The sequence below is a fragment of the Chamaea fasciata genome, unplaced genomic scaffold (genome assembly GCF_029207755.1).
Source record: "Chamaea fasciata isolate MVZ Bird 193981 ecotype frontalis unplaced genomic scaffold, bChaFas1.0.hap1 SCAF_4, whole genome shotgun sequence".
Classification (NCBI taxonomy): Eukaryota; Metazoa; Chordata; class Aves; order Passeriformes; family Sylviidae; genus Chamaea; species Chamaea fasciata.
The window spans coordinates 73652472-73664439 of record NW_027094089.1 but is presented as its reverse complement, the minus strand read 5'-3'; the positions used below and the strand labels follow the sequence as shown (position 1 = coordinate 73664439).

Genomic DNA, 11968 nt, shown 5'->3' with positions numbered 1-11968 from the left:
AAATTTAATGCAGATTGGTACCTGCAGTGACAACAGCTTGTACTCCAGAACAGCCATGTGCCTTACGTGGAGCAGCTGTACTGCCTGCTGCAGGCACAGCCCTTTCTGAGGGGGCCAAGTCCCTCTAAAGGCCACAGAGGCCCTCGTAGCAGTCCCACTGTTCCTGTGTTTGTCCCACTAGTTAACCCTGAACCAATGGAGTGAGAGAGCCTGAACGCTTCAGGCAGCCAGAAATGAGCAGCACAGAGGTGCGGAAGAACATCACTCCCACCTTCAGCCTTGCTCGGGCAAGGCCTTTATCCACAGCCCCGTGGTGCCTCTCCTGCAGGCTGAGGCTCGCTCCACGGCCCCCTGGGGTCAGCGCTGCTGCCGCTCTCTGCTCCCATGTGAGGCCCCGGCAGCCAAACCCAGCGCGCCCCCAGGTCCTGCACAGGCACTGAGCACGGCTGAGGAGTCACAGCCACGACCCAGGACCGGAAAGGCAATGTCCTGCACAGACTGTCTGGGCCAGCTGTCTCTGCTGAGCTACAGTGACTACAGCTACGCCACCTCTCCCAAAAGGGGCCTTCTTCATCTTGAGCACCAGTGGTGCTCTTACTGCCTTCCTTGGCATCACCAAGCTCTAATCTGCTGCAAACCCAAGCTAGGGAGGAGGAGCTTCACTACTGCTTTCCCTAGAAAGGCTTCCAGGCTTCTTCCACTCCTACAGCAACATCTGCTAGAGTCCAGTGTTCTTGAGAGCAGAATTCAGACATAGGGAGAAGAAATAATGCGCAAGAAACAACCCCCCAAAAAAATGGAAAAAACCTACTTTCAGAATTAACTGCCATATTATTTTTTAAGAGCAGCAGCAAGTTGTTACTCAGCAGGCCAAGCAGGCAGAAGGTGTGCTGCAGCCAGGCAGTGAAGAGGATGCTTGATCTCTGCTTCCTGAGTCTCACCTGCCAGCGCAGTCTCTCCTTTCCTCAGCACCCTGAGGGATGAAAATCCCTCTTAACTGCTCACCACCAGGACATTCTGAGGTTAGGCATCCTCAGCCCTGAGAGCATTTAAAAACAAAGCAGAACAAGAGGTGGGGAAAAAAGGTAGAGGAGGGGGTAATGATTTGGAGAGGCAAATATAAGAAGCAGAAAACTGAAGGTGATGGCTGAGACATGGCAACAGGCAACGAGGCAAAAACACTGCCTTAGGACTGGCTTAGTAGTACAGGATCATCTGCAGACCCCACTGCTGACAGAATAACCAGCATCTCTAGTAATGCCTCACTCCTGGCTCTTTCCAAGGTCAACTGCTATCCTCTAAGCTTCCCAAGCATGGATTGTTTTCCAAGGCCCTGTGCCCTGGAAACCTGCTGGCAGAGCAGTGCAGATGGAGGTCAGAGGCTGCTTCCCCGTAAAGGAGAGAAGCACACTGGCCCTCCCAGTGGCATGAGCCGGCCCTGGAGAGCATCTACACTCACACAAGGTCAGAGCAAGGCCAGAAGTCTCCTGGGGAATTGCCTTCACCAGACACAACCACAGAGATGGAGCAGAGAAATAACCAGGCAGAGATTCGGTTTCATTCAGGATTAAAGAGCTGATATTCCAAGTAAAAAAATAAGTTATATAACAGTCCCCACAAGCTACATGAGCATCTTTGAGCGTGGGCTCTGCATTTACCTCCAGTTTTTACATTTCACACTTCACCATGGTATCTGCACATGTCAACTGTTCTCCAAGGTGGAAACACGCTGGAATTCTCTCAGTCCCATTCGCTGGCAATGAAGGCGCCTTCAGTGGTTCTCAGAATGGGAGACTCAAGGTAGAAATCTATGAATAAAACTACCACTAAACTGGTTAAGGTTTACATACTGTACATACACACACGGCAGAGACAAGACCTCAATATATGTATTTCTCAAGAATAATCAAGTTTTCACACTTTCTTTAATACCAAGTGTGACAAACCCTTTTTTCCAGAAATAAAACTTTATTTTGTTGTCATTAATACCAATTTTACATACAAGTTTATGCCCCCAGACTGCATTTCCTTTGCTTTTTAAATTTTTTTTAAAAAGGTTTTTTTTCCTTCCTTGCTCAAGAAGAATAAAGGACCTATAATTTTAAATGATGTCAAATTCCTTCTTATTGGGCATGTGTGTTTGCTATTACAAAACTATTAAAATGTGAAGGAACAAGTAATATCAAAGACACATACAGTAACAGCACTACTGCTTTTGGGTTGTGCTAATGTGCTTGAACAGAATTCGGTCGGTCCTACACACCTAACAACATTTTAGAAATGATATTGCCAAAGTAGAAGTCATTAAGTTGTTAATGTCATTATTACCCACATGAAAAATGCAGCATCTCTTTCTTTTGTCGAGTGTCCAGGAAACTCAGTCTCTGCTCAAAGGGGACACCTCACCTCAGTTTGCTTGGGGCATGATAAGCTCGTAATGTCCAACCTGGCCTTCCTGCTTCAGCTGATCTAACAGATCTTCCTTGCGCCGCTTCCTGCTCACCACCAAGTATCTGTTGTGTCCCTGCCCATGGGATTTACTTTTAAGACCGTACTTTTGGGCAATTTGATGTATCTGCTTCCGCTCATCCATAGTCAGTTCTCTAGAGAAAGTCAAGTCAATGTGACTGTCTGAGCGTGCATAGTTTCGAATGATCTCTTCAATATCTCTCTTAGCAATTCTGTTCACCCTTTCTACATCAAGCCCAAGCCCTTCCCTTTTGAACTGCTCCTTTACTGAAATAGGCTCCCTAATTCCTTCACCATCTTTCCCTAGGCCACCACCTGTCCAGCCCATCTTTCTTAAAATCTGATTCCCAATGTTGTCTTCTTTGATCTTCTGTTTGAAAGCCTCTTCTGCTGAACGACCCCGAATCTCATTTCTGGAGATGACGTCTTCCACAGTGCCTTTCTTCAAGTTATTAACAACAGTTGGCTGAGTCTTTTTGAGGATTTTCACGGCTTCCTCTGCTGCCTCATGCTTGACAGATTTCTTCACTCCAACTGCTTCTGCAATGAATTCATCTTCAAGCATCACCTTGCATTTCCATCGCATGCCTGTCATCCTCTCAAAGACGTACTCCACCGTCATCTTGTTGAACTGGGCAGTGTCGTTCAGGGTACACACTGGGTTACTGGAGTTCTCATAGATCACCAGGTCCTTCAGGTCCTTCTTCCTCCCGGAGCCCCGTGATGAGCAGCCCACTTTCTGCACCTGGGTCACTTTGAGGGATGCTATATTTGACTGCATCTTCTGCAGGATTTTCAGCGCCTCCTCAGCTGCTGCGTGCTTGCTGGTCTTTTTTGTGCCAAATCCCTCAGCCAGACAGTGATCTTGGAGATACACCTGACAACGCCACGAGCGGTTGGGCATTAATTCATACTTATATTCAACAGCCATTTTGTTATATGAGGCAGAATTGTTAAGTATTCCTATTGCATCGCTGGCATTCTCTGTGAGGACAAAACTAGTCCAGTCTTTATTGGTATTTGTGGAACCTTTCGTGGATTCAGTACCAGGCTGCATTGGGACACAGTCCCTGTTGGCAACTACAAACTCCTCATGAGGTTTGAGAGCGGGAGGGAAATCTGGGCGGCACACGCCTGCCTCACACACCACCAGGTCCTCATGGTAGGTGTGCTTGAACTTCCGCTGAACGACTCGAACTTCCACGGATTTCTTCAGCAGCTTCACTGCCTGCTCCGCAGCTCGATCCCGGGATCCGTTCTTGCTGCCAGCATAGCCGGTGGCCAGGTAGACGTTCTGACATCGCACCTCACAAGCAAAGCCATCTGTCAGGAGCTTCTTGCTCTTGGGGAGGTCGGCAGGGGCGATCTCTTTCAGAGGAACATAAATATATTCAGGGTTTGTCTTGCATGCCTGAATTGAACGCGTCAAAAGATACGTAAAGTTAATTTTATCCGTCCCAGTGTTTGCATCTGGATTAGTAAGATTTTTCCAGACAGCTGCTGACAGTTTCTCCATAAAGCTCTGCTTCAGCATTATTGCTGACGGAGGGAAAGTCTCTGAGGCAGACGGGGCAGTTGAAGGGGAAACAGCAACCTGCAAGGCGCTGCTTGTGGTAGAGTCCACACTATTCACAGCCTTCTTGGCTGCTGCTGCTGGGCCTGCAAAGCCAAGCCCAGCTGTGCTGGAGAGCTGGGGATCCGCCTCTCGTGCATTCACAAAAGAATTTTTTGTACAGTTTTGAGCTGGGTGTGCCATGCTGTTTGTATTTGCCTCCTGGTTAACCTCCTGCACTCTGTTATCCAGAGAATTGTCCTTCTTCCCATCCTTCTCAGCACTGGTGACAAAATGTATGGGCTCAAAGCGTGGTCGCACTCGGAACCTGGGCACCACCTTTTTGGGTGGCTCAGAAATCTCTGTTGGCTCTGGACCTATGAGACGGAAGAAAAATCAGTTACCAATGTGTGCTGTGACAGGAAGACAGTGTTTTCAGAAAGTGATCTTCAAGAGAAGCCTGCAGGCTCTGAACACAGGATTTGCATTCCTTAGCCAAAACCCAAAAGGTTTTCTTCCAAAAGACATTCACAATTCATCAAGGACAACCAGTCATTTTTGTGCAGGTCACTGCAGTGGTACTTCCAACCTCCACAACTACCACACAAAAATCTCTACATATTTAGTCACATGATTCTGCCTTCCAACATTGCCCACTGACTCATCTGGTAATTTCCAAAGTTAATCTCTTCAAATCTACTAAAATAAATAAAATTATGGCCAACAAGACAGAACACCAGAGCAGGACTACAGCCTCAGCTCTGACTCTGCTGCAGGCCTGCAGGATCAAGTCAGATAAACTACTTTAGCATCAGGTCTTCTCATTTGAGGTGGAACACAGAGGTACCAAACCCCCCTTTCCAAAACACATGGGGATGTTACTGATTTAACAGAAGCACACTCTCTCTCAGTGTATGTAATTCCTCTGGGCTAAAGGGCAGCAAACACGAAGAAACATGCCCGAGCCTCAAGGGACAGCTGTAGCAACGGAGGGCCCCATTATTGACTGTTATGACCTCCTGTTTCTTCTCCAGAAGAAATGCATATGAGACAGATAATCCTGGTGTGCACAGCTACTGCAAAAAGGGAGAATCAAATAGCTGACAAGCAAATATGTTACATCTAGTAGATGGTTACACAAGACTTCTCCTGTGGAAGATTCAGCACCCACATGCTGATGTGGTATATGTGTGTAATTTCATCGGAGGAGCAAAACGTCAGCTCCGTGCTGGGAAATGCTGCCTCATCCAGTGCCAATGTGTGCAGCCCTGTTGTAGGTCAGACTGTCTAGATATCAACCACCACAGCACAGGTATCACCACCCAGCTCACTGCAGGTGAAAACAACACCTGCATACTGCATTAGCAGCCCTTTCTTCGTACTGAAATCAGGTGGCAAAGCTCTTACGCATTAAATCCTTTGCCCATCAGTTTCAGTGAATTATGGCAAGGTTTGCATTTCTTCCTCTGTTTCTGATGGTTGCACTGCAGCAGCACCTAAAGGGTCTTGCCAGCAGAACAGCTCATTATGCCGCCTGTGCAACAAGCCCTGGAGAACCCTCAGGGCTTCTGCCTGTGACAGACAAAACACAGGAGAAGAGCAGTATCTCCTCAGTTTTGCAGCTGGCCCATGGAAGCACAGAAAGATTGCTGGCTGTCAAAATAAGGGAAGCAACTTTGGCAGAGCTAGAAATTATATCCAAGCCCAGAGGAGTCCTGTGCTGTCTGACCATTTGCGCCTCACACAGCCCCTCTGCTGACTGACACAGAGGCCTGCCTGCACCCAGGCACAGTTCCCGCCCCTCTCCAGAGGGAGGGCAGGCAGCTCTGAAGGTGCCATGAAGAAGCCAGCAGACGGTACCATTGAACTGCCAGCCCTCTCTGCCTGCTGCATTTCCTACACAGGAAAAGCTACAGCTGGAACACTGATCCCTAAGACCATGGGACTTGGCTGACATATACAGCATGCTTCCAGGGCCAGCATGGAGGGAAAAAAACCCCAAAACTACACATCATGTTTACTCCCCATCCCCTCAAAACAGGTTGTAACTCAAAATCAATGAGCTGAACTCCACATCTCTAGGTACATGTACAATCCTTCCTTGGGTGAGAAGATCACCCCACACCACAGCAGACAAAGCCAGACAGGTATTTGATTCCAGACACCATCCCTAGGGGAAACCAATTACCTGATAATTGAAATGAAAACTGGTAAAATGGTATTTTCTTAGGCAAAGAAAGAACTCCGTGTGAATCATGCACAGGGCAGAGGAAGGGGAACTGTTCTGCAGTCCAGCAGAGCACACCACGGCCACTTCCTTTCGGTTTGCTGTGCCTTCTGTCCCAGGGGCAGGCCCATGGCACACTGGTGTCCCCAGGCACCCAGTGATGCCCACCCAACAGGGACAGGGAAGGGGCCATTGGCACAGGCAGCTGTACTCACTGTCCGAGGGAGAGCGGTATCTCTTCAGCTTCCTGTTGGGCACCAACTCGTATGACCTCGTCTCCCCAATGTCGATGCCTTCAGCCATCTTGAGAACCTTCTCCATGACCTGCACTCCGTACCTGTGTGGGTTCAACAGCACAACACCTCAGAGCCGGCCCCACAAGGCAGCACACATGCACACACAAGCTTTTATTATGTAAAACAAAAACCAAAGCTGCCTGAGACACAGCAGTAGGTGCAAGGGAGATGCTCCTCTGATCCTGCTGGAGCAGAGCACTGACCACTGTCCCCCTGCCACAGCTGGTGTGGCACAGGCACACAGCCACACACCAGCTGACCCGGCTCTGCATGAACCCACTTCTGATTAAACCATGCAGCCACCACACTGACAGTATTCTAAACTGAAATTTCGAAACACTATCTGACAAAATTCAGTATTTGGCAGAGCTGCCAGGAGCATTAATGAACACTGGGGTGTGAAGGAGGAGCAGCAGCTTCAGTGAATCAAACACAGGAGCTCAGACTAGCACTGGAGTCCTCTGTGGGGCAGCAGCCAGAGCCTGCACATCACCAGCACTAGAACTGCCATGACAGATGACAAGGCACTACTCAGCCTTCACTGACCACCCCTTAAAAAGCCAAACTAAAGTCTGCCTGGGTGCTGTAACTGGAATGTTCTAGGTTGTTGAAGCACGAGAGAGGTGAGGTGGCTGTGACAAGCTCTGAGCAAACCCTGACCCTACTGCGGCACCCACAGTTCCACAGAGGCCCATCCCTCTATGCCTTACATCCCCCACCAGCTCAGTTTTCCATTCCTCCGGGGATCTATCACACGATTTCATGCCACTTCCACACTGAGGCTGAACAGGAAAAAAACTAAACCTTTTTATCCAAGGAGAGCCTACAAACACGGCCTGACACCACCCCCTGAGAGCTTAACACCACGGTTCAGAAAGGAGGAAGAACAAGGCTGCATACCTATTCCAGGGAATGCTCACCTTCCAAAGTCAGAAAGCATCAGGGCACTGCCCACAGACAGGAGCCCATAACTGTCCCAATAGCCAGGGCTGCAATCATTTGCACCAGCTTCTAAATACTGCTGTTCCAAGGGCTCTGGAAATCTACTCAAGCGCCACTCAAGAAAGGTATTTTCTGCTTCTGATTTAGTGGGCCAGGCAGAAATTAGATCCATATAAATTTCTGGGTGAGAACTCTGAGCACAGACTACTGCAGTCCCTGCCTCACCGACACAGCTCAGTCCTCAGTGGAGGCAATGGAACCAGGAATGGGACGAAAATTCCAGGAGGGATCAATGGGAGATGAGATAGTGGTGATACCCTGTTGGGGGTTAGGATTTTTCCTTTTGTTTCTTTCTCTCATGGAATTTTGTCCCATCTGTTGCTAAGAGAAAATAATGACCAGTACTTAAGAGAGACTAATGAAATGGCCAAGGTGAGTGAAGTGTGCAGCTTGCTACTCTCTTACCTGGGGGGTTTTCTCCTTGGAAGGGCAAAGATACCATGAGATTTTAGCTGGGCTCAGCTTCTCTCCTTCTCTCGCTGTTGGTATTGGAGAAGGACAGGAGGACAGTCAAGCTGTTGCTTATTATGGGGAGAACTCGCTGCTGCTGCCAGAGCCCAGCCCTGTACTGCTTTTCCTACCGCGGGTGAGCCTTTGCTCCTAAGAGCAGCCACCGAACTGGGACCTTATTCACACCCGATCTCACTGGAACGGACCCTCACCATCTACTCGGGTGCCTCAGGGGAAAAAACCTGGGACCCTGAGCCCCTTTCCAGAGGGCGCATCTCCTGGCCGCCTGGGGCTTTTTGGCTACACTGTAGCCCTGTAGCCCCTGTAGCCCCAGGGCTAAGCAGCTCCTGTTACATTTTGTTTTCCGCCGGGGGAATCACGGCAGGGCCGTGCCCGGCCCGGAGCCAGCAGCGCCCCTGCTGGCTGTGCCCGGAACTGCACCGCAGGGGAACGTGCCGCAGCCCAGAGAGGCTGTCCCAGGGTTTGTGTTCTGTCCCTTGGCACTGCTGCTGCTGGTGTTTGTTTGCCCGGTTTTACACGAATAGACCAGTAAAGAACTGATGTTCCTTCCCCCATATCTTTGCCTGAAAGCCCCTTCAAGTTAAAATAATTTGGAGGAGAGGGGGTCATTCATGTTTTCCATTCCAAGGGAGGTTCCCACCTTCACTGGCAGACACCTGTCCTTCAAACCAAGGCAGACCCTCATCCTCTCGCAGCCGAAGGGGAAAGGAGTGGGAATCTGTTTCTCTCTCTGGCTTACAGCGGACAAGATGACATTACCTGTGATGGACAATGTCCCTTACCATCAGAGTGCAAGAACAGTGTCAGATTTGACACCCGTTGCTCTTCACAAAAGATGACTACCTTTAGGTCTCATAATGCTGCAGGGGACAGGGAGGAGATCAACCATTCTCAACATGTGTTTGTCTAATTTGTCCAGAGGAACCTAGTGCCTCCAGCACCTAAAGTCCTCCTTCCTGCTGTGACTTTAATAGGTTATCCCTTACACTGATCCCTGTAGCTCTGAAGCACAATGCTTTCCTGCAACACTATCCCATTCTCAGCCACCTCTGACATATCTGGGAATAGGACCACCTTCTGTCATCCATGCCTAAACTAAATAAAGCCTTTTATTTAACCCCTTCCTCACAGCCCATGTTTTCTAAGCGTTCTGGATGCTCTCCACATCCTCTCCCAGCAGAACACTCACTCAGATTTCATAATTTCATAACAAAGACCCTGATCTGTTCTTCACAGAATCACAGAGGAGTCTGAGTTGGACAGGACCCACAAGGATCATCAAGTCCAAGTCCTGAGTGAATGGCCCATACAGGGATTGAACCCACAACATTTCCATTATCAGCACCCTGCTCTAACCAGGCTGAGCCGCTCTGACAAATAGATTGTCTTCAGCTAGCAAGAAATCAGCAATAGGAAAACAAAACAAAGCCCCAAAACAACCACCAGTCAACAAACTTAAGAGAAAACACCAAAAATCCCTCAAACTTTGAAGCTATTTACTTGATATATCAACAACAGCTCTTCCCAAACAGCAAAAGACAGTTCCAGGGAACGCTGAGGATCCCTTCCTTCCTCAGGCAACTGTAAGTAAAGCTAGAATTGTTCCAACAGTATAGTATGTTCCCGTGCTGTGCTCCCAGCCAGGCACACCAGCTCTGGGAAAATATCTTCACTGATAATGGCTCCAGACTGCATTCTGCCCAAATCTCACCTCCCCTGAGAGCTGCAGGTGAAGGAGTCCATCACAGAAAGTATGTGCACTGACAGGCTTAAACTGCATCAGTTTTGGGGATTTGGAACCTTCCAGTAACAGAAGTGAACACAGTTGTTCACTTCTATTACCAGCACCCTGTAACTGCTTATTGCACCATTCCCACAGAGGAAGTCCCCCATTAGAACAGCACACAAACACATTAGGATGGACCACACAGACTGTATATGTAGAAGACATTCTCAAATTGAACATATAGCTCAAACTTTAGAATTAGAAACTATTATAAACCTATGTTAAATTCTGGAGCTTGCAGAGCAGAACAGTTTAGCACTTGACTCAGGGGAAAAAAAAAGGAATCAGGCAGATCTGTATTTAAAGATACTGACTTTGTTCTGTAGAGATGACACAAAGTATTCCCCCACAAGGCTGCGGGATGGAACATTATTAAAAGTCCATCTGTGTGCCATCAATGCTCAAAAGCTCCTCTGTCACTGAAAGGTTTGCAGAAGTTGGTCATTAAGCAGCTGCTTCCACCCTTCCATCCAGATAAAAACAATCACATCATCAAAGATGTCATTGGAACGTGGGTGACGTTTCTGCAGATCTCCACAACCTGGTTATGGACAGCACGGCTGGATGAAAGGAGAGCCTTTCCATTCTCCAAGCCTATTTCTCCCAGAAAAGCTGCGCGTTCAGGGGACTGTACAGGCTGCTTTGTGCTCTGTGGGAAACTGTCTCCTCATTTAAATGACAGAGCACAGCATCACAAGCTTAACGACTCCCGGGGGCGGGACATTAAGAACTACTCGCAAAACATACATAAACTTTTCCAGAAGCTTGCTCTTCTCCACGTACAAACACCGGCATATTCCAGCAACCAAAACTGGCCAAGGACAGAAGTTCTCTTGCGTCAGCCCCTTTCATCCCAGCTCTTCTGCAGCTACTTTCTAAAACGCATCTGGGGCCGAGATTCGGCCACGACGGGAGCCCGCGCCCCTTCTCCCCGCGGGGGCTCCAGTCCCGGTTTCAAACTTCCACCCTGGCTCCTGCCTGCGGCTCGGGTCGTCCAGCTGAGCCCCGGACCCCGCCGTCCTGCGGGTACCCCCGCCGGAGACCGAGCGCCGGGCCCGAGGAGCCGAGAGACCGCCCGGTGCGTTCCCCGGGCCTCACCTGCAGCCCATGAAGACGTGGTTGGTCCAGAGCACGGAGAGCGCCAGCAGCTGGTCGATGGCGGCGCCGGGGTAGGCGGCCAGGTGGCGGAGGATGAAGCGGCGGCGCAGCGCCCATTGCCGGTCGGTCTCGTTGTACTGCCGCCACTGCTCCAGCACCGGCTCGGGCACCGCCTCCGGCTGCGGCTCTGCCGGCGGCGGCATGGCGGGCAAAGGCCGCGGGGCCGAACCCCGCCGGGGGCGCGGACTCACCGGGCCCGGGCGCCTACGGCGCGACCAGGCCCCACGTGTGGACCAGGCCGCGGCTCGCTGCGGGCCACCGGCACGCGCCGGCCCGGCCCGGCCTCAATTCCCCCGTCAGCTGCCCACCCCGGCCCCGCTCCCTGCCGGTCCCGCCCCGCGGGTGCCGTCGCGGCACCGGTTCCGCTCCCGGTCCCGCTCCCGGTTCCGCTCCCCTCACTCGAGCGGGCCCCAAGAGCCCGGCCCGGCCGGCGCCGCGTCACGTGGCCGCGCGTCAAGGTCGCGCGAGACGCCGCGATAAACAGTCGCCATGGCGGGGAAGGCGCCGCGGGCCTCAGCGCCCCCTGGCGGCGGCTGCCAAGCGCGGGAACGGGGCGGGGGCGGGGCGGGGCGGGGCCGGGCCGGAGCGGGCCCCGAAGCAGCGCCGGTTCCCACGGTCCCCACGGACCCCTCGGTCCCACTCCCCGCCCGCCCTCCCCGGGGCCCGGGGATCTCTCCTTGGGGTCCGACCCTGCCCCAGGCCTTGCCGAACGGCCACGGTCGCCCCTGGAGCGGCCCTGCCCGCGGGGATGCGCTGCCCAGGGCCGGGAACGCCATCCTCATCCTCACCGGGCTTCGGCCTCCCCGTGACCGCCCGGAGCTGTCCGGGGCCCAGCGCCGCCGGCCCCGCCAGTGGAACACACACACACCACAGCAGCCGCGCTGGCTTTCGTGTTTTTTATTTAAAATTTACATGAAAGTTAGAAAGGTAACAGGCGGAACAGTGCTGGCTCCTCAGTGTTGGCCGTGTACATACAGAACGCACTGGCATTTGTAAAAAGGGACGGT

General features: G+C 51.3%; 1 protein-coding gene across 2 annotated transcripts; it reads right to left on the bottom strand.

Annotated features, from left to right (window-relative positions):
• Nucleotides 1–539: 539 nt before the first annotated feature.
• On the bottom strand, nucleotides 540–11247 carry NKRF (NFKB repressing factor). Of its 2 annotated transcripts, XM_066182023.1 has the most exons (3): nucleotides 10902–11247; nucleotides 6464–6585; nucleotides 540–4398 (listed from the first exon to the last, which is right to left on the bottom strand). In XM_066182023.1, the coding sequence occupies exons 1-3, from the start codon at nucleotides 11102–11104 to the stop codon at nucleotides 2408–2410; spliced, it is 2316 nt and encodes a 771-aa protein (XP_066038120.1). In that variant the 5' UTR covers nucleotides 11105–11247; the 3' UTR covers nucleotides 540–2407. The 2 variants fall into 2 exon arrangements, with proteins under 2 accessions (XP_066038120.1, XP_066038122.1); XM_066182025.1 differs by lacking the exons at nucleotides 6464–6585; nucleotides 10902–11247 and adding an exon at nucleotides 5429–5447 and having other exon boundaries at nucleotides 541–4398.
• Nucleotides 11248–11968: the final 721 nt, after the last annotated feature.

What these genes read in the sequence shown, in the direction of transcription:
- NKRF (XM_066182023.1), bottom strand. Translation starts at nt 11,104, where the DNA reads ATGCCGCCGCCGGCAGAGCCGCAGCCGGAGGCGGTGCCCGAGCCGGTG. An exon ending in CACGTCTTCATGGGCTGCAG is followed by an intron (nt 6,586 to 10,901) that starts GTGAGGCCCGGG and finishes GAACCCACACAG; the next exon opens with GTACGGAGTGCAGGTCATGG. An exon ending in ATACCGCTCTCCCTCGGACA is followed by an intron (nt 4,399 to 6,463) that starts GTGAGTACAGCT and finishes TCCGTCTCATAG; the next exon opens with GTCCAGAGCCAACAGAGATT.